The 26,278-nt window shown below is 37.4% G+C and overlaps 1 protein-coding gene across 8 annotated transcripts in view; it reads left to right on the top strand.

The window, feature by feature from the left end:
• Positions 1-26,278, top strand: part of ppip5k2 (diphosphoinositol pentakisphosphate kinase 2) — a 58,501-nt gene that overhangs the window by 11,403 nt on the left and 20,820 nt on the right. For all 8 annotated transcript variants that reach the window (NM_001374817.1, XM_018097143.2, XM_018097104.2 and 5 more), the window contains 21 exon segments: positions 1,705-1,795; positions 1,951-2,036; positions 3,616-3,770; positions 4,154-4,255; positions 4,847-5,008; positions 6,735-6,856; positions 8,437-8,538; positions 8,712-8,798; positions 10,008-10,083; positions 13,195-13,304; positions 14,029-14,114; positions 15,447-15,572; positions 17,732-17,853; positions 18,655-18,837; positions 20,311-20,452; positions 20,879-21,102; positions 22,073-22,200; positions 23,109-23,223; positions 24,312-24,419; positions 25,092-25,208; positions 25,546-25,719. In NM_001374817.1, the coding sequence (NP_001361746.1) occupies positions 1,705-1,795; positions 1,951-2,036; positions 3,616-3,770; positions 4,154-4,255; positions 4,847-5,008; positions 6,735-6,856; positions 8,437-8,538; positions 8,712-8,798; positions 10,008-10,083; positions 13,195-13,304; positions 14,029-14,114; positions 15,447-15,572; positions 17,732-17,853; positions 18,655-18,837; positions 20,311-20,452; positions 20,879-21,102; positions 22,073-22,200; positions 23,109-23,223; positions 24,312-24,419; positions 25,092-25,208; positions 25,546-25,719 (2,618 nt within the window).

Here is a 26,278-nt window from a genome sequence, read left to right as displayed (position 1 = left end):
GTACCCAAAACTAGTTGAATCCCTTTAATTTTCCTCCATGTTAAAGTAGATTTTACTTGTTGGGCTAGACAATTTGTCTTCAAAATTATCTTGATATTTGTTGTCTTGCACACACTTAGCCTAATACCACACATAGTGCTTTCTCCATCTGTTCCACTTTTAGAGAAATGCTAGTGATTCCCATGTCGTCTTTAGACTTGAGTGGGAAATGTGCAGTACTAGTACAAAGCATTCTGGGTAACAGGTCCCATATCTGCATTAGCTTTTTGTTAATTCCTCTCCAGTTTAGAATTTCAACAACTATCTGGTTGCTAGTGTTCCCTACCCTAGCAAACAGGCAGTGGCTTGAATAAGAAACTGGAAGATGAAAAGGAGAGGGACTGTGAATAGGTAGATGGGTAAAAAAAAAAAAAAGTGCAGTAAGTACAGGGATGTTTCTAAGGAGATGGACCCTATGTAGTCCTACTATGAAAGTATCCTGTAGAGCTAACAAATGTTCTATTTATTGTACCAGTGTACCATTGTTTAACAAAGGTATGTAATTTGCCCCTGCAAAAGCTAAAAACATTTAATTTGCTTTATTGTCCCATGCTTCTATGAAAGTATTAATGGCTCAGTTTGCAGTTTGACTTTGCCTAAATAGCAGTTGTCCAACTGGCCAGGAGTTACTTACAGCCTCCACAGGACCTTTTCTTGTCTTTTTAATCCTATTGAAAGAACCCAGAGGTGTGGCCTAGTAGTCTATAGGAATTGGTGTGCTGTTATTGGGGCAAATGTGTCTCTAAACAGCCATTCTCATAGTTCCTAGGATTTTTCAATAACTTATACTGCGAAAATGTATTATTTGGGGCAACTGCCTTACAAGAAGCTTGAGAAAGGATCTCATTACAGTGCTGAAACTTTAAAATATCAAATCTAGCTATTTAACTAAACTAGGTAACATTCATTGCATTGTTTAAGGTATAAAAATACAAAAACTAAATGCATTGCACAAGCAAATGATCAAAGCTAAATTACTTAAATCTTCATTGCAGCCTCAGTTATGCACATCATCTAGTAAAGATAATCGGTCATAGAGATTGCAGTGTCCTGTGCAGTGTTTCAAGAACAACCTTGTGTTCATATCTGGGATTATAGATTGATATGGTTTATAGGATTGAAGGATTGTCTGACAGGGAATCTAAACCTGCATTAAAAATAGCAGCACCAGTAATGTCTACCAGAAGGAAACATTCAAATCATTTTTAAGGAGACTATAGATAAGTACAGGTTAAAGCATTTTTCATCTATAAAGCAAATTTATATATAGGTAAAGAAAGTCATTTTTTTTAACGTTAGATTACATTAGATATGGATTTCTATCATTAACAATGGTTCTACGATAGGTAGACAGACAGAGATCTACAGTTAACAATATAAAAATCTTTATTCGGTGTTTTTAATCCATAATGTGGATGACCATGCTTTAAGGCTGCTAAAGAATCATTTCAAAAGGTCAGATAGGACTGTTTTGTTTTGCTTAGTTGCTATCAAGTATGGAGTATGGAAAAAATCTGTCAGAAAGGTAGGGTTGTTTTAGTAAGATACAAGGGTACTGCTATATTTTATATTGTGTGAGATCCTATTTCTGTATTTAAATAAATATACCCCTCAACTTGCTAAGATAATAAAGCTGAGCTTATGAAATGTCTTTTAATGTTTAAGGCTTTCTGTTGGACAAAGCAGTTGCATATGCCAAACTCAGGAATCCATTTGTAATCAATGACTTGAATCTGCAGTATCATATACAAGACAGGTATGGTTAATCTTATATTCTTTCTAGTAGTGTTCCTCTTTTCATATAACTCTATTGAAATAAGTGAATATAAAATGTGTTGGGAACAGGACATAACATACGAACAAATGTTAAACACCTAACTTAAGAAACAACTAACTTTTTTTTCTTCCTAGGAGAGAAGTATATCGGATCCTGAAAAATGAGGGAATTCTGCTTCCCCGATATGCTGTTCTTAATAGAGATCCTAACAAACCAGAAGGTAGGTTGAAGTGAAGAAAAAAGAGCCATAGCATTATGTCCTACATTTTGCATCAGTGGATTCGAGAAATCTGCTCACTCAGCAGAAATCTAGTGCAGAACAATGTTATTATGACAGTTAAATGCATCTTTAAAATAAGCTGGGTGCTCCAATAAACCCTGCAGTCTGTTTACTTTAATATATATTTTTATTTGATTCTTTTGATTTTATATACTGGTATTAATTGTTTTTAAAAGTGCTTATGTTAAAGTAATAAGTGTATGTGTAACAAAGGTTTATTTAAATAAGTATATGAATGGGAACTGGCATACTGGCTCATGTTTTAATTCTTGTCAATGGGATCTCTAGTAGTGGTCCCACTTCATTTTTTTTTCACAGTCTATATTATTTTCCCTAAAAAGTAAAGTTTGTGACTGGTAAGGTTTTTTTTTTTTTTAACTCATTTCGATGCAATAAACACAATCGTAATAAAGAAAACAATTTTTTCTACATCAATAAACTTGATCATCTTCCTTGATTCTTAATACAGTAGAAACCTGATTTTTACATTTTCCAGGCGATTGTGGAAATATTTTCTCACAGACTGTCAACTGGGAATTAGGTACCTTCTGAATAGTCTTTGAGTTCTTTTTGAAAGCTAACTTGATGTCATTCTTTATAATATCCCAGGCAATTGCAACTAATTGCAGTAAGCTTGTTGTAGCTTAACAAGTTCTAATTTGCTAAAACAAAAATCTATATCTTTCTATCATAAATTACACACAAGTACCCAAAAGGTGATTAAAACTGATTTTGTAGCTAGTTTTATTTATTCAGTGAAGAATCTGTAGCTACATTGCATGCATTTCTGATAAGCTTTAATATTCCTGGCATCATTCCGAACAACATTTTTTCAAGTGTGACAAAAATAGCAGACAAAAAAAAAAATAGTAACTGGAATTTGAAGTATTGTGTCTTCATTGCACGTGGCAGCAGCTCCAGCTGTTGTGAATTCCCATCTATGTACAGCTAGCTTTGTATTATAATGGAGTAACTATCAGCAGCAGAACTCTGTTTATATTGCCAAGCAGATGTCATCACCTATGTGCTGCTACTGAATTCAGTCATGGGATCTGACAGGGCTGAACAGAGCTTAGGTGACGGAGCGTATAACTTATGGCGAGATTCAATATGTTTTATTTTGCTGGGCGGTGTATACTATTTTAGTGCACAACTCAGTCCAATCTTTTTGAGTTAAAGACTTTAAAGTTTTTTGGTGTGTATGTAATGGCAGGTAAGCAGACCAGACATATATAATGTGTGTGTGGTGAAGGTCTGCACAACACAGGGCTTAGAGGTAGGAGAAAATACTTTATCTGGAGGCCTACACAAAGACCTTTTTGAAAGTGCACAAACAAACAAGACAGGACATAATCATACTGTGGCAGATATCACTCCCACTTAGATATGGTATTTAATAGATACAATTCAGCAAGGAAGCAAATACACAGAGCACGTTACTGGATATGACAGTGTTAGAGCTTGAGTAGGATCAGACACCACAGACTTAATACTATTTCTGTATCATTTATTGTTCCAGAATGCAATTTAATTGAAGGAGAAGATCATGTTGAAGTTAACGGGGAAATATTTCAAAAGCCATTCGTAGAAAAACCAGTTAGTGCCGAGGACCATAATGTTTACATTTATTATCCAACATCAGCTGGTGGAGGCAGCCAGCGCCTTTTCAGAAAGGTAGGTTTTTCCAATTTGTGTTTTAGCATCTTAATTTTCCTCCCCAACATTTTATACTGACAACTGTATAAGGAATGTTAAATATCAATACATTAGTATTCGTTTTTGAGTTGCATTTCACTAAGGGCCTGATTTATGATTGCCCTAGCTGTCAAAAGTACCTAAAAGCTGCTGAAGCTTCATAACAAGAGAAATTGCCAAGCATTTTCAGCACGAAACACGGCTTGAGTTAGTAAACTCGTGCAGGGTTTCCTATTTGATTGCTTGTGTTTATATACAGGTGTTGCTAAAAAGCGCTACTTTTTCCTGTAGTATAAAAAAGGTGTTTTATTCGGTTGTATTGTGCTTGCACAATACTGAGGATTGTTGCTTATCTGTTTCAGATTGGCAGCCGGAGCAGTGTGTATTCACCAGAAAGCAGTGTACGGAAGACTGGGGCATACATTTATGAAGAGTTTATGCCAACAGATGGTACTGATGTGAAGGTATAGTCTGAAGCTTTTTTAACCCATTTTATTAACTTAAGAAATCTGTGTTTAAAGTGCACAGCACCAGATGATAACCAGGCCACTTTTAATTCTGTGTAACAGAACTGTAACATTCCCTATGTACTATGTCTTTTTGGCACTTTATATTGCAGCATTATCTTGTTAATATGGGCAAAACTTTTACTATTTTATAGTCTTACTATTTTTAAAGGAAAACAAAACTCTCCAGGATTATTTTTGACTTCTGCCTCCATTAGATTGCCGTTAAGGGCCGGTGCTTGTGCTGGTATGGTTACATGTTATTGTTCTGTAGAGGTTATGGGAAGGTTGAGATTTACATTAATAGCCTCATTAAGCTGGCTGCACTGACAGTTCTGCTTTCTTTCAGAATGAGATCCTAATGTAACTTCTCTGCTCCACTACGAAACAGCTTTTTTTTGTGCAGGAAAAGCAAAATAAAAAAAACAAAATAAATTATTAAATAATTTTGTGAAAAAATGCTACAGTAGAACAATGGAATGGTAAACACCCCTTTTTTACTTTTGTGTTACAAAACAACTGAATAAGGCCTTTATTCCCTATATGTAGGTTTACACCGTTGGCCCAGACTATGCGCATGCTGAGGCTCGGAAATCACCCGCTTTGGATGGCAAGGTAGAACGTGATAGTGAAGGAAAGGAAGTACGGTATCCTGTCATTCTGAATGCCAGAGAGAAGTTAATTGCATGGAAAGTCTGCCTTGCTTTTAAGGTTAGTACCCCATGCTAACACTAATCCTACATATCTTTATTGAATGTGTGTCATTGAAACAGAAGGGGGAATGAAGTCATTTGGGTCTAAGGTACCTTTTCATTCTTGCTTCCTGGATTCAATCCAATATCTGCACAAATTCTTTTCCCAATTATCAGTAATACTAATGATGTGAAGGCACTCCCTAGGGTTAGGGGGGGGGGGGGGGGATACAACAAGGCAAATTTCACCCAGCCTTTCTAATGTGCATAAAGTAGCTTCCAGTTCATAACTTATAACGACAATAATATTGGTGTGTGTGTATGGCCACCTTTAGTCTTCATATGTGTTTTGTAGTAATGAAGCAGCTAATATGGGTGTGTTTAGCCTGCACAGAGTAACAAATAGCCTTCCCTACATAAATATTTGTCTTGGATAAACAGATAGCAGTTATTTGTCATTTGACTGTTTCTTCATGGAAGGCTTTGAAATAGTGAAACACACCTGTTTCTTTCAGAGTCGTTGGTTAGCACAGTGGCACAAACGGTCACTGTTGGCTCCAGTCTTTGCACATATACAATTGCACAAAGCCATTATTTTACAGACAAAAGGCTAGTGTTGGAAACTGTAGATGAAAATATACATTTCCTAGAGAACAAAAAGATTGTCTGTCTATTTTTGGAAACCTCAACAATTTTGGAATGTTCATTATAGTGAGAGTGTAACCTTACCTGCATTAACCCCTTCCCAGACACAGCTCTTTCTTCTTTCCATGATGTGTGCTATCATTTAACTTATTGTCATAGATCAAAGCTTTTGACAGTAATAACATAGATTTTGCGATCTACTACAGGCAAGTGATTAAAACTCGTATTTCAAATAATAAGGGTCATGACACACAGGGCATCTGGGTTTGTACTACTTGTAATGATGGTCAAAACACCCTTTTTCTTTGACCTGGATCGATTGGGAAACTCCACAGGTTCCTCTGCTGCCCACTGCAACATTTTTGAGGGCAACAATCACCATTGTAGTGGTAGAAAATGTGATGTGCCCTAGCCCTAATATATCATTGTACAGCCCCTACATTAATATTGTAAAGATACTGGAATTTATAATCCGTATATCAGTGCCCTATTTACATTGGATAGTTATTTCTATTAAGATCAAGGGATCAAGGTCAGTTGTGCTCCTGCCCTTTTCCTTGCAGCAAGTTGCATGTAAATCCCCATTAATTAAAGGTACTTGCATCAAAATGCACTCTTTGCACTCCCATATACTGTAGTTGCACTTGCCACCACTGAGTCCTCCCTGCCTTCCACTCTGAATCAATCACTGCTGTGCCTATTGATGCAGAGGAACCCTGGTCCTACTTCCATGTCCTTACCCAGGTGTAGCTACTAAATAATTGGGAGTAGACGTCACTAATGCCGAACACTGCAAATTATACCAGACACACTTCCATGCAGTCACTTTCAATTTGCAAAGAAATGTATGTGCAGCTGCATTAATTTTGGTGAATTGGATGCGATTGTGTTAGTCACAGTGCCCTCTTGGGACTGCAATGACACTGGAATCCTTGGGAAAAAAGATAGCGATTATGCTCAAAATCGCTCTTTGCTCACTGCACTTGCAGATGTAAAGGAGCCCTCATGTCTGTGATGTAATTTTTTTTCCTCTGTAAATTTTTAATTAACTTTCTTAAATCCTAACCCAATATTATAAATACGAATTTCTGTTCCATCAGCAAACAGTCTGTGGTTTTGATTTGTTACGTGCAAATGGACAGTCCTATGTATGTGATGTAAATGGATTCAGCTTTGTAAAAAATTCCATGAAATATTATGACGACTGCGCCAAAATACTTGGGTAAGTCCTTCATGGGCAGTTATTTGGGAGCTCATTCTAACTAGCAGCTTTTCCTCCTATAAAAAAAAAACCCCAAAAACCTGCATTGACTGTATTTAAAAAGATAAACTCCACAAGCACTTTGTCAGATGCTGTCAGATTGACAGAGCACATCCGACAAGTTGGATGTAGTCGCGTAAGTCAAAATATAATGGGATTGATGGAAAAATCTCTGTAAACTACATTCGTCATCCGTCGAAATAAAATCTGATGGTGTAAATAAACTGACTGACGGATGTAGATGCAAGAACAAAAGAAAACATTTAGGATCCTGCAAAATCTCATGCTGTTGTATGACTAGATTAGATAAAATCTGACCCACAAAATCTGATTAAAAGCACTTGTGGAGTTTAGCCCACAGGCTTGGTGTATTCTCTGTTCACCTGAGCACCTGAGTCCAAATGCATCATACCAACCGCCAATTCATTTCCATGTAACCCACTTATAACAACTTGAACAAAAGCTTATTTATTTCTCCTAATATAAAAGGTCACCTTCTTTACAAATTCGATTTATATTGCTCCTGATTCTGATTATTCTTTAAAATATCAGAACTTTCAGCAAATGTTACATAAGTGATATTTATTATACTTCACTGAACCTCTTCCCTGGGCGCTGGAGAATTTGTTCAGCTTTGTTAAACATGAGAGCAGAAAGATTAGTATAACTGCTCTTCCTTGGTGACTGTGATGTAACTCATTGAGTTATCAAATTATGAATGGTTATGCCGTAATTATAAATAAATATATAAAACAATGTGTTATCAGTCAAATTTATAAGGTCCCCATGCAGTTCCAAGGTTTACCTCTTGCAAACAATATAAACAGTGCTTTTTACAAATAGATCAGAAGTTTTTTAGACTCCATAAATTCAGGTTCTTCTTTCCAGTAAAACATTTTTTTGTGCACCCCGCCTAATAACATGGTAGCCTCAGCCATTCTTCTATAGTTCAAAGGATATACAATACAGTATATATGCATGCACCTTCAGATTTCTCTTTTTATTGGCCTTCATATGCTGCATTAGTGGGTTTAGCTTCACAGATTGATAACCATTGCTATAGAGCAGTGATCGCTAACAGGGGTTCAGGAGCAACATGTTGCTCCCCAACCCCTTGGATGTTGCTCTCAGTGGCCTCAAAGTAGGTGCTCACTTTTGAATTTCTGGTTAGGAGGCAAGTGTTGATTGCATAAAACCCAGTGTAAAGCCAAACAGAGCCTTCTTTAGGCTGCCAGTCCACATAGGGGCTACCAAATACCCAATTATAGGCCATATTTGCACCCCAAGGAACTTTTTCCATGCTTGTGTTACTCCCCAACACTTTTTCCATTTGAATGTGGCTCCCAAATATAAAAGGTTGGGGATCCCTGCTATGTAGAGTATATCACCTGTGCAGGGAATATAAATGTAGCTATATCATTACTGTTATATTTTTATAATTATTGTTATATTTTTTTATAATGTTATTGTTATAATCTGTTTTTTATAATGCCACAGTAGATATTGGTATGATATGCTTAATTTTGATAATATTTGTTTAGAAACATTATCATGAGAGAACTCGCCCCTCAGTTTCATATCCCATGGTCCATACCACTGGAGGCAGAAGATATACCCATTGTTCCAACCACATCCGGAACAAAGTAAGTAACTGGGGGGGGTTAATACCAAAACACAATTGAAATACATACATATTCCTGCTACTCAGTTCCCCAATCCACAGGCAGTTAAAGCTCGGCCATAGCTGGAGGGACAATAGTGGCCAATGCCTGATTTATGCTCTTTTATTCCTCTGCCTTTTTATATTATTTTAAAGGATGGAGCTCAGATGTGTAATTGCAGTGATTAGGCACGGAGATCGAACACCAAAGCAAAAAATGAAAATGGAAGTTAGGCATCAGAGGTAAGTGTATTTTGTGAGCATTTTTATATATAAGTGGCAGATGGGGCAATAATGCAAGTAGTTAGGGGCCAATTTTATCCATGCTATAGAAGAATTTGTTAAAGGGATTTCTCCACCTTTGAGTTAAGGTTTAGTATTATGTAGAGTGTAATATTCTAAGACAATTTGCAACTCACTTTTTGTCCAGCAAATCTCCAGTTTGCAGTTTTAGCTGTTATCTGGTTGCTAGGGTTCAAATTACTTTAGCAACCAGGGAGTGGTTTGAATGAGAGATTGGTATATGAATAGCAGAGGACCTGAATAGAAAAACAAAATTGTGGCCTCGAAGAGAAATAGTGTTTTGGCTGCCAGAGTCAGTGACCCCCATTTGAAAAATGGAAAGAGTCAGAACTAGAAGGCAAATAATTCAAAAACAATATAAAATAAGTAATAAAGACCAATTGAAAAGTTGCTTAGAAATGGCCATTATATAACATACTAAATGTTATCTTAAAGGCGAACCTCCCTTGTAATGCAGAATTGCATTAGAATAGCGTCAGAACAGTATTGTATAGGTTAATTTTACCTCCCCATACTTCATCAGACTCTTGCATCTTGTACAGAAGAAGAACAATTAATGGGCCCTACTGAGTTGAAATCAAGTAATGTTCTAAAACTGTGGTCCCCAACCTTTTTAGCACCAAGGGCCGGTGTCAAGCACGAAAATTTTTCCACGGACCGGGGGTGGTGTTGGGGTGCGCATGGCGCGCGTTCATTCGCGTCTTTATATGCGCAGCGTGTTCATTCGCACCTTTCTGCGTGACACTTTCCTCCGAGTCCCCACAAGCGCAACGCTTTTATACACGTCTTTCTTCAAGGGGCCCTTCCTTTACGCCGCATTTTTTTACAGTGGCCGCGAACAGAGGCGGCCCACTAAAAAACAGGCGGTCCACGGACCGGCGGTTGGGGACCCCTGTTCTAAAAGGCAAATAATGTTAATAATATTATAATGATATTAATAATTTGCCCTTCCAGAGTCCATCAGGCCTACAGGAGCTGGAGAACAGCAGAGGCCAGTCACTTGGGCTTGCTGCGGTCTGCCAGATGTGCTAATTGGATTAGATGTATATTTTTGGTATTTTTAGGGGAGCAAAAAAAAAGAAACATTTGTTATTTTAGAACTTACACTTTAATTGATTTTGTGACTTTATTTTTTTCTCTGCTAAAAAGGTTCTTTGATCTCTTTGAAAAATATCATGGTTACAAGACTGGAAAAATAAAACTGAAAAAACCAAAGCAGTTACAGGTAAGTATCTCTGCGTAATCTTGGTCCTGTAATGTCGTACCTTGGAACATGCCAATATGTACCTTTTATACAGGGCAAGAAAGCCAAAATTATATTTTCTGTAGGAGGGAGATAGGATTGTTATTTATACAGTACAATTGTGACATTATACAAGTATTTGTATATCCAAGAAAAATGGTGTGGATCTCTGCAAATCTAGTTTATATACAGTGTACTACAGGTATGGAATCCGTTATCCAGAAACCTGCCATCCAGAAAGTTCCACATTATAGAAAGGCCACCTCCTGTATAAGCAAATAATTCTAATTGTTTAAAAATAATTTCCTTTTTATCTAAATTTCCTTTTTCCTTTTTATCTAAAACAATACCTTGGCCCCAACTAAGAGATACCGTATTTTTCACCGTATAAGAAGCACTTTTTCTTCCCCAAAACTGTCTGCGGCTCTCTGCTACATCCTCGCTTTTATAAGGTTGCGCCCGTGCGTACTGACATCACACGCACAGGGCGCAACCTTATAAAAGCACAGAAGCAGCTGGGAGCCGCGGCACAGAGAGGAAGACATCACGGGAGCCGGAGGCCGCTGGGGGGAGGTTAGGGGGGAAATGGAAGGTGCTTGGGGGCCCTGGGGGAAGCTGAAGAATGCTGGGGGTGCCGTGGGGGAGCTGGAGGATGCTTGGAGGCCCTGGGGGACGCTGAAGGATACTTGGGGGTGGGGCCCTGGGGGAAGCTGAAGGATACTTTGGGGGGGGGGGGGCCTGGGGGAAGCTGAAGGATGCTTGGGGGGGGGGAGCCCTGGGGGAAGCCTCATTATGTGCGAGCCCAGAGACAATTAACTTTATACAGTTGATATAAAATATTTTACTACAGTATTTGGTTCAGAATCTTTTTTTTTTTCTACATTTTCCTCCTTTAAAATTGGGTGCGTCTTATATTCCGGAGCGTCTTATAGGGCGAAAAATACGGTAGTTAATCCTTATTAGAAGTGAAACAATCCTTTTGGGTTAAATTAATGTTGAAATTATTTTTTTTAGTAGGCTTAAAGGACATTTCAACCCCAAAAATGTTTTTGCCTGATAAAAGAAAACATAATTCCAAGCAACTTCCAATGTAAATTTATTATAAATTTTGAGTGCTTTAAAAGTTATTTGTAAACGTAATTGCAACTATTTGCTGAACTCCTAGTTGTTACTTTTTTAACAATGTTGCAAAGGTCAGTCTTCTCCAGTAAGACAGGTCTGTCAGTCAGAGCCATCAGGGCAGAGAATAGAAAAGGACAGACACTACTTTTAATAGCAGTTATATATACAAATAAGTAAAAAATCATTGCACCCAGTAATGAATGTATATTGCAAAATTGCTGAAAATTATGTTTTCTTTTATTAGACAAAAAATTATATTTTGGGTTTAATTTGTCCTTTAAGGTATGGGGATCCAAATTACAGAAGCCCAAGCATTTTGGATAACAGGTCCCATACCTGTACTGTATTTATAGCACCCACCTAAATTTGTTTTTGGAGAGAATTCTTGTCACCTTTGTACTGATAAACCCCCTTTATTATACATATATATATATTTTTATTTTCACTTTTTGCTTTTTAAAGCTGCAACTGACAGAGATGGCAAACCTTTTTTCTCAGTAATATACATTCCTGCAAGGCTATAACCTATATAGAATGTGTTTTAAAATGTTTAAAATGGCCTTGTTTATTGCTTGTTAAAAGTCACTTGCTTTTACTCTCTTCTTGTGAGTCCAGAAATACCTGTTTGCTCTGGGCTTTTCAAAAGAAAAGCTTGTTACTGTGTAAAAAAAAAAAAAAAAAAATTATAAATTAGAAAAACCCTTTAATATCACACGAAGTGCATTTCTACACAGGTGGAGAAACAACCGATGGGAGCATATCTGCACCCTTCCACTTTGTGTGTGCACTGACAGGCACTGTGGGAGCCTGTGTACACACACAGAGACGATTTCAGCAACAAAATTCATACCTTGACACAACTCCACTTTGTGTGGAGAAACAGCCTATATCAGTATTAGCCTTACATATTTTTGTATTTTGCCAGTAAACCATCTGTGCATAATTGGATTCCATTGTGAACAATAGATCTTTAACTTATTCTGTGTTATAATATCCTTTATTATTATTCTATATTCCAGAGACAGAGCATACCCTTTTCCTAAAGATTCAGGGTTGTAGAACTTGTTGGCATCCTGCAAATGTCACTGTTATGTTAAATGTTTGGGTTGCAGTCAGAAGCTTTTAGGCAAAGTTTCAGTATGCTTTGTCATTTTATCATGGCTGGGACATCCCAGGGCATCTGCATCCCCTGCTAAAAGACGATATTATATTCAGCTACTTTCTATAGGACAGTCAGTTATAGCTGGATGAGGGCTGGTCGGCCAGGGTATACATTTTGGTTTCACAATCAACACATCTTGGCTCAAACCTCACTTCAATCTACTTAATAAATCAATGTGTATTTAATTACATCCCATTCATTACATTTTGCTCACTAGGCTGGCTGTGTTTGCAATTGTAATGAGCTATATTGAGGTATCCAGTAATGAGCTGCCAGACTGCCCTCTGCAGCTCATGTGATGCATGGAACATTATCAGTGTCCTCAGAGTAACAAGCTGCATCTGGCAACCAAGGGCAGAACAACAGCATGATCACTGGCCAGTGCAGTGAATCTAGGGTATTATTATTTTTAGGTTGAGGAGGAAGGGGGCCAAACTAGGGCCTCGATGGTCTTTCATACCCCTTTTAACAGCATTACACTTGGCAATGTAACATTCATTTTGTTCCATTTTATCATAGCTTTTTATGCACAGCTTTAGATTTCTGCTAATGTGTTATTTAAAATTTCAAATGATTGGCAGCTGCCAGACTGTTTACTGTTCCAGTCATTTTATGTGCTTATCCACATGTTAAAATGAAACCATGCCCTTCATTTGTCTCATGAAAAATTAGTGGACTTTTTTTTTTTTCTTGGCTTTATTTTGCAAAATCACAATGGTGGCAGTTAACTTATATTAGAAAACTTGTCAGGATAAGGTACCACTAAATAATGATTTTTACACTTTCTATTTTCGATTTTCCCATAACAGGAAGTGCTGGACATTGCACGGCAGCTTCTCGTTGAATTAGGTCAAAACAATGATTCAGAAATTGAAGAAAGCAAAGCAAAACTGGAACAGCTAAAAACTGTATTGGAAATGTGAGTATGGATCATGCAATGCATTTTTTTTTTCAATGTATGACCAGTGCGATGCTCTCATATAGTTCCCATTTAATGTCAATAGAATTATATGGGCTATGCTGGTGTTTATATTTTAAAATATTCTGCTGTATGTGGAGTGTTACCTTCTGTAATGTGTCCTTTCTTTGCCTTTGTTTTATAATAATGCATTTTAATCCATGGCTGAAGCCAGAAAATGGGTTAATCTGTTAAGCATGTTCTTGGCTCTATGCAAGTACATTTTGTTCAGTATTACAGACTACACTGTGCCTAGCACTTGTGTTTGTTGAGAGCACTTGTGTCTAGGCACCTATAGCAGCCAGTCGGCAGGTAGCACTTACTGGTCACTGATATAAAAACAAGCATCTTTTATTTCTTGCTATGGGTTACTGATCCTGGGGAAACTTTGTGCCTTTTATCTTATATTTGAGATATCAGATGGTCCCAGATGGATCGAAATGCATCAATTTCAATGGCACAATGATATTATAATATATATTTTTAATTTTTTTATACTAAATGCCGTGAGTGCTTCGCTTTTGTGTGTGTGTGTGTATATATAGATATATATATAATATATATATATATAATATACTGTATAAAATAAATTTGAAAAAAGTGCATCAAACTATAAATAATATTTGTAAATAAATGCTTATATTCATAAGCAGTATAAAGGTGTTGATCCATGTTTGCTCTTTAGGTATGGGCACTTTTCTGGAATAAACCGTAAGGTTCAGCTAACCTATCTCCCTCATGGCTGCCCTAAAACCTCAAGTGAAGAAGAAGGTATGAAAGAGGTTTTTTCTTGTATTTAAGCTATGGCTACACAAAAACTTGGTTATTTTCCAGTTTTTATATTAATGGGATTCTGTTTCAGGTACATGCTCTATAGTGGAGTGATATATATTTTGGTGCTCACAAAATTGATTTCATGATTGATTATGATTTAAGTACATCGCTGATCAGTTGCAGATCCCTGCTTCAGGCACTTGCCACACAGTGAAGTTATTAGCTGCTTGTTGTCCCCTTTCCTCTGCCTGCATTTTTCACCAGGGTGGATAAAAGTGGATGTGCTAACATGCGCTCCTTCATCCTTGCACCGATATCCTCTCAATTGTAGCTGCGCACAAGCTGATGACATGGCTATGAATGAAGCAACAGGAAGGAGTGCATGGCAGTGGACAATCTACTTTACATGCCCCTGCTGTTAGGTTGTAAGCTTTACAAGCCAGGAGCCTTCTTTCTTTTACGCTACTGTTAAGCTCTACGGAACAACCTTATTTTTTGAGGGCACCAAACAAGCTGTTTGTTGCCCAATTTTGTCACAGTGGTCAAATATCTTTATGCACACCAGTCAGTGGATGACCCCAATAATGATCTAGTCATTGTCCAATGGGATTTTTTAAAACTGCCTGCTAGATATCTGGCTGAATCACAAGCAGATATCTGTGGGGCTGGCCATTGTTTTGACTTCATAAGCTTCAGTAAGCTGCCGACTCATTCTAAAGTGGCCATGTCTGCAGTGACTGTATGTGTATGGCCAGCTTTAGTTGCCCAATCCCAAGATCATGTTATATTCTAGTGATCATCAATAGTTTTAGGCATTAGTCTGTTTCTCAGAAATTAGGCTAGTGGGAAATAAACCTTGTTTTCTTATAGTTTTCTGTGCTCACAATTTCTTTGACTAGATATATCGACAGCACGTTTTAAAGGAAATCCCAGGAACATGGTTCAAGTGGTATGCAACACAGCTAGAAATAAATCTCCCCTCCCCGAAAATCACACTAAAATTCCAAATAATTGCTAAGAAGATTTGAAAACAATTGATATTTATTACATTGTATCCTTGAAAAAAAAAAGATTACAAATCAAAAATAGTTGAAAGGTGTAAAATTTGAGTTTTTTTTTTTTTTAATTTCTCCTTTCAGATCTAGAATAAATGCAATTTGATTTTACAGATACCAAATGGCGATAACAAATTGATGCGAGTACAACTATATACCAGGAATCACACAGAAAATCTTATTCTAATGACTTCTGTGTAAATTCACATTTGAGTCAAAGATAAGTTTACGTAAATTCGAATTTTTGTTTGTAATTAATATTTTTCTCTTTTAGACTGTCGAAGAGATGAACCATCACTACTTCTAGTACTGAAGTGGGGAGGGGAGCTGACTCCGGCAGGACGGGTGCAGGCAGAAGAGCTAGGCAGGGCATTTAGGTGCATGTATCCTGGAGGACAAGGTAACTATCTGCTTTCCAACTTATGTGCTGCCACTTGCAAAAAGCATAGCTAAGTGTTTTTCTATCTGAAATGTGTTCGCTCTGCATTTCTGTGCATATCCTATTTAAGTCAATAGGAGCTGCTGGAGGCTGTCATGAACAGTTTTCAGATGGTTTAACAACACCAGCAAAAAAATGCTTGTGTGCCATTTACCTTAATGTTCTAGAGAAATGTCATTCTCTACATTGTTTATTTGCTACGGCATGTCCATAAAAAGTGGACTATCTTTAAGGAGTATGCATGTTGTCCTTGTTGCTGTATCAGTTTCCTCCTGGTACATTGCTTCCCAGATTCCAAAAACATACAAGCAGGTTAATTTTCTCTTCAGATGAAACCAACCATTGTATAATTGTGCTTGGAATTTAGATTGTATTCACCACTGGGGCAAGCGAAGGTGTGAATGGTAAAATATCTCTGTAAACCACTGCATAAATGTGCCACTACACTGTAAAATAAGTATAATGAGTAGTAATTTAGTGCTAATGTCTAATAAGTAAATAAATGACCCACTCAGCAAGGACATGGTGTCAGAGGCTATTGGCTTAGCTTGGCCAAGAATCCCCTGGACTCTGCATATAACCCTGCTGCTGTACACCTGAGATGCATTACCAGAGTAAAGGCAGAGCGGAATCTTTAGTGTCCCCTATAAAAGCTCTAAAAATATTATTCTGCAGTGTTGGTTACATTTGTGTACTGGATGTATTTGCCCTGTTCTGCCCCAACACTGCCAAATGCAGCAATATGAAACACTTCTATTTCTTTTCATATGTTCTCATTGCTGTGTGCTTGAACTTAACTTCACTGTGGTGAAGAAAATGTAAATAGCTTAATATGTCGACTGATTTGTACCTGTCAAAAGATGCAAATCATAACCTGTACTAACCATTGCTAAGGGCATAATAAACACTCTAGCACGAGAGTCCCCAACCATTTTTTATCCATAAGCCACATTCAATTGTAATAAACTTTGGAGAGCAGCACAAGCATGTAAACTTTCTTGGGGTGCCAAATATGGGCTGTGATTGTCACAGAATAAGAGGAGAACACCTTCACGCAGGTTAACTGCTTTAGCATTTATTGAAACCACTGCACACAACATGTTTCGGGGTGTATCACGCCCTTTCTCAAAACACACTAGAGAAAGGGTGTGATACAGCTGAAACATGTGTGCAGTGGTTTCAATAAATGCTAAAGCAGTTAACCTGCGTGAAGGTGCTCTCCTCTTATTCTGTGATATTCCAAAGGGCCAGGCGGTGAGCCATTGAGGATTGATGCATCGCACATTGTGAGCAGTAAAGCTGAGTGTTTGAAAATTCAGTTTTGGATGGGCTGTGATTGGTAGCCCCTGTGTGGACTGGCAGCTTTTAGGAGGCTTTGTTTGGCAGTACACACAGTTTTTTTTTATGCAACTAAAGTGTGCATCATGCCAGGAATTGATAAAAAAGCACCTTGCTTCTCTAGCAATGGTAAATGAGCTGTATTAAGTTCTGTGTAGCCTCTCTTGAGTATGCTTCTGTATCCTAATACATCTATCATACCAACAATAACATGTTAGACCAGGTGGAAGGCATTTCCTCCAGACTGTTTGCCCGATCACTGCTCTACTATGCCCGAAAATGTATCATTCTTCGATGGATGGGGCCAAAGCCCCCCCAAAAGAAACAATGGATTAAGCTTATTAATGAAACAAACTGACATACCTAGCCAGAGGATGTCCAGCAAAGTTCGACAAAATATGGCAGCCATGGCTGGACATTGAGGGGGACCCCCAGCCTAGAGTAGGAGATACTTCTGACCCACCAATTTAAGTGCCTAAGCCTTACTAGTTTCAATACGAGCAAAATATGTAAGCTTTTCTACCACTTCCTTCCCTTCTTTCCTTTCTCCCTCTTCTCTAACCATTTATACCTTGTTTTGTTTGAAAAAGGAAAAAAACAATAACATGTTAAATATAAATTCCTATTGTGCCTGAGATTGTTACCGAAATATGGATTCATTAGAAAGCTTTCCTATGTGACCTTTGTTAATTTTGAATTATCTTGTAAATCAAGATGTGCAATTTATTAAAAAAGAACTTAGTGAATGTTAGAGGTTAATATTTTATCCCTGTATTCTTCAGGGGACTATGCTGGATTTCCTGGGTGTGGCTTGCTGAGGTTACATAGCACCTATCGGCATGACCTTAAAATCTATGCATCGGATGAAGGAAGGGTCCAGATGACTGCTGCAGCCTTTGCAAAAGTACATTTATTTATCCTGTTCCTGTTTATCTTGTTTCATTATGCTATTGCTTGTATTTTATCTCTAATTTGTATGCTTATACATGTAAATATGCTTTTTGGCTTCTTTAGAATGTGGCTGTAAGAGTTAGGCCTCCATTTATCGGTGCTAGTGAAATAGCCTGTTGTTCTCTGAATGCCATTTCTACTCCTTTGTGAACCCGATAAAGCCTTTGAGCTTAGGTCTGATTAAATATATTTTTGCATTTTTTTTTTAATCAAAAATTACCATTTCCTTTCCAAAAGTTGCCACTTCTGCACACATAAGGCTGCTATAGGGTGCCATGACATCTGGTAGAGGTGATATTGTAAATATGCCACACTGCCCTGCACTTTCTATGGCTAAAACTTTTTTGTACATGCACACTGCCCAAAGTACATCGAAAGCGGGTACTACGGCACAAAAGTGACTACTGAGTTTATTTCTCAATTAATAAATTACATAAAGGTTGAATTCTACTCTCATCATTTATTTATTTAGCGGCAGCAAATTTGCAGAACAGTACATTAATTTATAACAATGATTTCTTAAATTCCAGTGGAAAAAAACATCTTGGATATTAGTAACCTCAGGCCTTAGAGTCAGAATTTGTATATTACATTTGAAATAATTTGTAGAACAGAAATATGTTGTGAAACACTCCTTTTCTCTATGCAAGATAACATGTTAACCATAAATGTTCAGGTCAGGGTGGGCATTATACAACTTGAAACGTTCATTATACATATACATGGTCACGTGTTTCTTGCCACTTCTCTTTAGGGTTTACTTGCACTAGAGGGTGAACTAACCCCAATATTGGTTCAGATGGTGAAAAGTGCTAATATGAATGGTTTACTGGACAGTGACAGTGACTCTCTGAGTAGCTGCCAGCATAGAGTAAAAGCAAGACTTCATGAAATTCTGCAGCGAGATAGAGACTTCAGCCCTGAGGACTTCGAGAAGGTGAGGCACAAGGTCTAGCTTATATATAACATGTACTTTTCTCCTTATTTTCTCACAAATGGACAATAAATGGAACAGGAAATGTGGACTGTGGTGCTGCATTAGGTTTTTAAACAAGAGACCTTCATTTTCTAGATATAAACAAGCTTCTGTGTACATCTTGGGTTTCGTAATAAGACATGCTAGTATGGGACATATAACATGATGGCATCCCCATCTCCCTCTCCTGTGTCTAATACGTTCTTGTTTTCCTAATGAAGAAGGAAAGGTAAAATCACTGGGGGAGGGGGGGTGCCAAAAGTTAGGCTCCCCTTATGCTGATTATAATCACTTACTGGTTCCTTGGGCTGGTGCTTTTGTTAGCAGAAAACTGCATTGGCCTGGGTTGTTTCAGCGTGAGCACCACCTCGTGATATTCTCAGTGGGTGGACATGCTTTTTTAGAATAAAAAGCCGAAAGTCAGCTTTTACAAGTATGGGCTTGGGGCAACAGAAAAAAAGAACAAGAGAAAGAAGTGTGGTCCTTATACAGAAGTGCCCTGGTGCAGTTTTTTGCCAACAGGAGCGCTAGCCTGGGGTATTAGGTAAGCAGTTATAATTACTGTGGTCCTTTAGAACTGTAATGACTTGCAACTTTATCAATTTTACAAAATAATTTTCAACACTAACATGATTTTATGTGATTCAACTGTTTTTGCCAGTCTTTAAGTAAATATTTTCCATTTATTTTACAGAAGTAGCTAGGACTTCACGTATCTGACAACATTTAAGGTGATGTCAGACGGGGCACTTTGTAACCTGTTGGAAATCTACTCCCCACAGGCAACAAAGTGCCAAATATACTTTGCCCTTGATATGAATGCAAATTGCCACATGTAAAACACTTAACTTTGGCACTGGCATAATCGCATGAAAATGCAGCATTCAGTATTTTCACCCTATTACATTGGTGCACTGCATGTCTGGGCATATCCGGGCACTTGGTCTTTTTTGGGAGAGGGCATAGAAGGCAATGATGTTTAAATGATTTGCACTGGATGTAACACTGGATCTGTTACTAAAGAAAAATGTAAGATATGTTACTAAAGAGCAATTACATGTGTGCTGTTTCCTGCTTTGTTGAGTAAATATTTTCCATTGCAACATCCCCTGCATATGTAACAGTTACAGTTACAAAGGAAACTCCTACCCAATAACATGCCAGTGCTATTCATCAGTACCCGGTGTGCCACAGGGCATCTTTGTTAAGCATGAGGAAGCACAATATGACTATAGTTTTATTTTCAAATTTTACCCTGTTTAGTGCAAGAAATAGCAAAAACAATAATTATTTCCTAATAAAACAATAGGCTAAAGCATGTTCGGGACAAGCCCTATTCATTAAGAGATGTTATAAATACTGGGACAGTATTTCTTTTATTATAAGTATCCACAGCTGATAATGTTTTTTCAAATAATTGTTATATTTTGGCAGCTTACCCCAACTGGAAGTGTTTCCCAGATTAAATCAATGCATTTTGTTAAGAACCCAGTGAAGACCTGTGACAAGGTGTATTTTCTTATCCAAAGCCTGACCTCTCAAATCCGACAGAGGATGGAAGACCCCAAATTTGCAGGTAGGCTGTGTTGCGCTCTTAAACACACTTCATTTTGCTTGTATTTTTCAGTAACCACCGGGCATTCTGATTCAATCTAGTATATTAAAAGAGGAAATATTGCATTTTGTGACATGTTTTGTGTCATTTGCAATTTTCTGCAGAACTTTAGAAAGTCCACTTTGTTTCATACACTGCCATAGAATGCAGCACAAACTATGAATTTCACAGGCAAAATAACACATTATGTCAAATTGACACATCCATTTTTATAAATGTATTTTTTCCAAAGACTTTTCCTGGGAAATGTTCCTGACATCCAGGAAAGTTTTGATAAATGGGAAGAATATGGAACTTCAGTACTTCAGGATTCCTTGGTTTGGTGTTTGATAAATGAGCTCCATATGCTTCTGTTTGTTTTTAAATAATTCTTCTGTATCTGTATAGACATTCAGCTGTATCACAGTGAGACACTGGAGCTCATGTTGCGCAGATGGTCTAAGCTGGAAAAAGACTTCAAAACCAAGAATGGGAGATATGATATTAGCAAAATCCCAGATATATATGACTGCATTAAATATGATGTACAGCACAACTGCTCATTGAAGCTGGAAAACACAATGGAGTTGTACAGGCTTTCCAAAGCCCTGGCAGACATAGTTATCCCTCAGGTATGACCTTAAAAGCTATTTCATGCTTCATTGTACATAAATTTATCTCTGGGGAAATTGCTGTTTTATCTTTTTATCAAGTGTATTATCTTAAAAAAGGGGAAATCTACTTGCCCTTTTTGGGGTCACAAAAAAGTTCTATACAATGTAATTAAGACATTCAAATGGCTATATGGGCTTATTGGGATGTATGCCCCATCATCATATCCTGGAAAATACCCCATGGAAATGACTGGCAGCATGTTTAGGTAGGTACCAGTAGTAAGCTGTCAGAGCTTAAAAGGTGCAGGTCAGTAGTTTTATATAGAGTGAAACGTTTTAGACATTTAGAGATAGCATTATGGTGTAACTTTGCCAGTTTTGGTTTGTACATATCTTCTCCCTCTTGTGCTATGTGCTGGTGGGAATCATTAGAGAATGAATGAAGAATGCTTTTAATTGTTCCTTTTTTGGATCACATTCAGTTCTTCAGTGTTCTGTTCTAGAGAATGCATTCAATCTGAACAGTGATATTGTTGATTAGATTTCTAAAAAATACAAGCCCTTTTAATTATTTTTTTTTTGTACCTGCAGGGTAAATAACCCCTAACATTTGATCGCCTTTTTCTTTATGTATTTAGCACCTCATATAGACTGCAAAGTGGAAGCATGTGCCTTGCAATTACGGCTGCCATAGTAAATACAAATATATGAAAAAGATTTTCACTTTCTAAAAAAGAAAAAAAAAAAACAAAAGCTTATGGCAAAAATTCTCTATGGTAACATTTTTGTAAGGGGGAACTGCCATATTGATTTTCTTCCAGGGGGAAATTCTATGCATATATTGCATTTACAGAGTGCACCCAGTTGCCAAAGCAATAATAATAGAAGTAATAACTTTGAAACAAAACATCTTGCAGGCTTGAGTAAAGAAATGACACATTTAAATGTAACTTCATAACTGATCACTCAACTAATGTCTTGACTGTAGGAATATGGAATATCCAGACCAGAGAAGCTAGAGATTGCCAAAGGTTACTGCACTCCACTTGTCCGAAAGATTCGCTCAGATCTGCAGAGAACTCAGGATGATGACACAGTGAACAAACTTCATCCACTGTATGAGCTTCTGCTGCCGCGCTGTATAGATGGCATGCTCATGTGATACCTCTGTATCTTTTTCCACAAACCTTTATATTCCATGTCCTCCTTCAACTGCTATTTGTGACTCTTCTTTCTCCTTTGCACTTCTAATTCCCCAACCCTTTTCTCTTCCCTACTTCATTCTTTACAATATCCTCCCACCATTTTTGTACACCTCCCTTTAAGCATATTATTCATTGCTTCCTTTATATGCCAGACTTTTTTCCCCTTTCCCAGCTTTTCGTCCTGCACTTATGCATTGCTTCCCCCTTCCCTCTTTTTTGTATGCTTTTTACTTATTATATTTGCCCATGCTTTCCACCTATGGGTTAAAACTAAAGACTCTTCTCTCCCTTTCTACTTTATATGTTTTCTTCTTTCTCTCTGTGCTTTCCTCACCCCCTTCTCCCCAATTTCACATCTTTTCTCCTCTTCCACATTCCTTCATGTTTTTCCCTGTTCTGCTTCCTTTATATTCTATTTTTCTCTTGTACTCACCATTTGCAGTGGGCTGGAAGCTTCTCTAAATACAGCGTGCAGCATAATTGTACAGACTGCAGTTGAATTTACAGCCTGGGCAATCTCATTGCATGTTGTATTCAGAGAAGTCACAATTATCTGCTGTAAAAACCTTTGTTATTACTAGGTCTGGTTGGGCTTTGCAAGAAAATGCCATTAACAGCCTTGATTCTTGCAGCCTCACTTGTTACCAATGATTAATATTAAAAAGCTGCAAAAATATTTTGTTAATGGCAATAAAAACTTTTCCTGGCCTTCTCTTCTTCCAACGCCTGTGATATGTGGGCAAAATGCTAATTGTACATATTATTATATATTTAGTATTTTGTTTCCTGTATTACATCTCTATATATTCTCAATGATAGGTATTCCAGGGGTGTCATGTCTCCAGAGCGCCATGTGCGCACCCGCTTGTATTTTACAAGTGAGAGCCATGTCCATTCACTTTTATCTATCCTCCGCTTTGGAGCACTGTGTGACGTAAGTATGATTCTGTGCTGCAAAAATAATCTAATAGTGTTTGCTATACAGTAGGTACATGCACTATGACCTTACTTTTGTCTGGGCAAAAGTACATCTTCTCCATAACAGTCATGTCTCATTAACCACTATATAAGTTGGGCTGTATGCCCTGCAAACCTAGAGCATGCTACATCTCAAACATTCCATATAAATCATCAAGTGGGGTGGAACAAAATAACATATTCAGTAGAAATCAATTGTATAAATATACTGCAGTCTCCTTTGATGATGGAGCAGCTGTTAAAGGAGTGGTTTATTTTTTAGTTAACCTTTAAACGAGCAACGTTGCAGTTGGTCTTCATTATTTTTTATAGTATATGTTACCCTTTATTTCTTATCTTTCTATTTAGGCCCCATCCTATTTATATTCCAGTCTTTCATTCAAACTACTGTCTGGTTGCTAAGGTAACCAGGTTCCTAGCAACCAGATAGCTGCTGAAATTCCAAAATGCTAAGATGCTAAACAAAAAACTAAATAATTGAAAAACCACAGATAATAAAAAAAAATTAAAACCAATTGCAAAGTGCCTCGGAATATAATTGTCTATATTATTCTAACAGTTCATTTAAATGTAAGAAACCCCTATACATGCAACACTAGTGAAAATCTGTGAATACTGTGTTACCTTACACCTTAGCCCAAGAAAACATTTGCCATGCTGATTAACTTGGACTAATGAGGACCCTCATACCATGTGTCTCTTGCCTATTTGTTGGGGCGTATCTGCCAGTTTGTATCTTCTAGCTACTAGCTTTGTAGATAAAGCTATGTGGGGTTTTTTTTGTTTTTTTTTTTGCAAATGTAATATTTGCTGTATTAACTTCTGTACTGACTATACATTGAATCTAGTGTCAGAGCACAATGTCTGCTTGTGGAATTTTCTGTGCAGTAGAATCCTTTAAGAGCCAATGGCCAAGATCTCCTTGTGAAGATTATGTTTAAGCCTTCTGCAAACATGTATTTTAAAAGAAAAAAAATCTGTTCTTTCCAAACACAGCAGATCTTTTAAAAAAGGTACATTAATGTCATGCTGTTCTGTTTATAGGAGACAAAAGATGAGCAGTGGAAGAGGGCAATGGACTATCTAAATGTTGTCAGCGAGCTGAACTACATGACCCAGATTGTGATCATGCTTTATGAAGACCCCAATAAGGTGATTGCAGTGATATGCTTATTCATTACTTGCTTATATACTTCAGTAAAGGACCTGGGCACTGCCTCACTCTTGGTGCCCTGGAAACCATGGGTCCAGGGCAACTGCCTGGGTTGCCGTTTCAGTTACACTCACATATTTCTTGTATTTTACTTTAAAATTTGCACTATGTAGATCCATAGTTAAGGTATTGTAAACAGAGGCATAGCTAAGAGTTTGTGGGTGCTTGTTACAAAATTTGGTGCAGTGCTTCTTATTTAGGGTACCAGCGACTTCAGTATTCACCAGTTTCCTTTAATCCCACAATTTATATGCCCTCCCAAATCACTCATTGCCTGCATGTGGGATTGTGTGGTGGCCCATTTGTACTGATGACATGTAGGAAGATTCTGCGCTACCCGTGGGTGACAAAACTTCCCGAAATGCTTTTCTCTTTACTCACCATTTGAATTGCTGCATGAAAAATGCCTTCTGCATAAATCCTTATTGGTGGCACAGCAATACTTTTGGATTTATTGAATGTTTCACTAATTTTTTAGTTATGGCAATTAAATTATGGGGAAAACCCAGGTTCCAAGCATTCCAATAATAGATCCCAAAGCCTTTAGAACCCTGTAATTATTACTTTAAAAGTGTATTTTATGTAATTTATTATTTTTCCATCAATCATAGGATGTTTCATCAGAAGAAAGATTTCATGTTGAGCTGCACTTCAGTCCAGGAGCGAAAGGCTGTGAAGAAGATAAAAATTTGCCTTCTGGCTTTGGGTATAGACCTGCTTCCCAAGAGGTTTGCTTATCTTGTTTTTTCCTATTTCCCTAGATCACTCACTTATGTCTAGAACTTCATCATATAGTTTATAATAACATAACTGCCTGTGCTATACATCTATCATGGCAACCCCTTTTCACTGCTGGTGATGACCTGAACATTTTCATATGTGGATGTTTGTATAGTACCCTTGAGAGTTCATAGCTTGCCATCTTTATTTCATGTGTTTTCTGTTATTATGCATTTAGTAAAGAGAGCATTGTCCTCTCTCCGTAAAATATAATGCTAGTTACCATGAAGTTACTATCCTGTTCTTATCATTTATTAGCAACTTTTACTTTTTTTTCCTTAATAGAATGAAAGCTCCAAGAAGCACACTCATGGAAATGACAGCGATGAGGAATCCGGTGTGTGCCGAAGAGATGAACCTGACCGAGCAGTTGTTATGTTTAAGCCCTTGGTGTCTGATCCCATTCATATACATAGGAAGTCTCCATTACCCCGGTCCAGGAAGATAGGCTCAGTGGAGGTAAGTACGTGCTTGCTGTGTGTGTGTGTGTGTATATAGATATATATACACATGCATATATATTCACTATAAATAATCTCTCATTACACAGTATTCATCACCAGCCTTTACTATGTTTGAAAAGTTTGCTTCTTATGAGACTTTTTCTTTTTAAATATTTTGTTTAATCTGTTCAATTTTTTCCCCCTTTATTGTGGCTCTCTGAAACCTTTCAGATTGTAAAACCGAATCTAGGTTTTTGCTCTTTTTTTTTTTTTTCTACTGAACTGAGGGTGGAGTATTAGAAGCTAACGCTCTCCTTTGTAAGCAAAAATGGTATTGTCAAATATGATGATGTAAATCATTAGCAGTCAGACAAATGCATAGGTAGTCCGGTATTGCTGAGTTGTTCGCTTACAATGATGGACAATAATTTATGTAAATGTTAGGCCTTAATCATACTGCATACTGTCATCTGATTTCCTTGCAAAATTTAATGGAAATCGATGCAATTTTCTTTGAAAAAAGAAAAAAACCTACTATAATGTACTTGTAATTTAGGCAGGTGAAGCGTAACTGA

This window comes from Xenopus tropicalis, chromosome 1 (assembly GCF_000004195.4).
Source record: "Xenopus tropicalis strain Nigerian chromosome 1, UCB_Xtro_10.0, whole genome shotgun sequence".
In the NCBI taxonomy this organism is placed as follows: Eukaryota; Metazoa; Chordata; class Amphibia; order Anura; family Pipidae; genus Xenopus; species Xenopus tropicalis.
The sequence above is the reverse complement of the archived record's forward strand: the minus strand, read 5'-3'. Positions and strand labels throughout refer to the sequence as shown.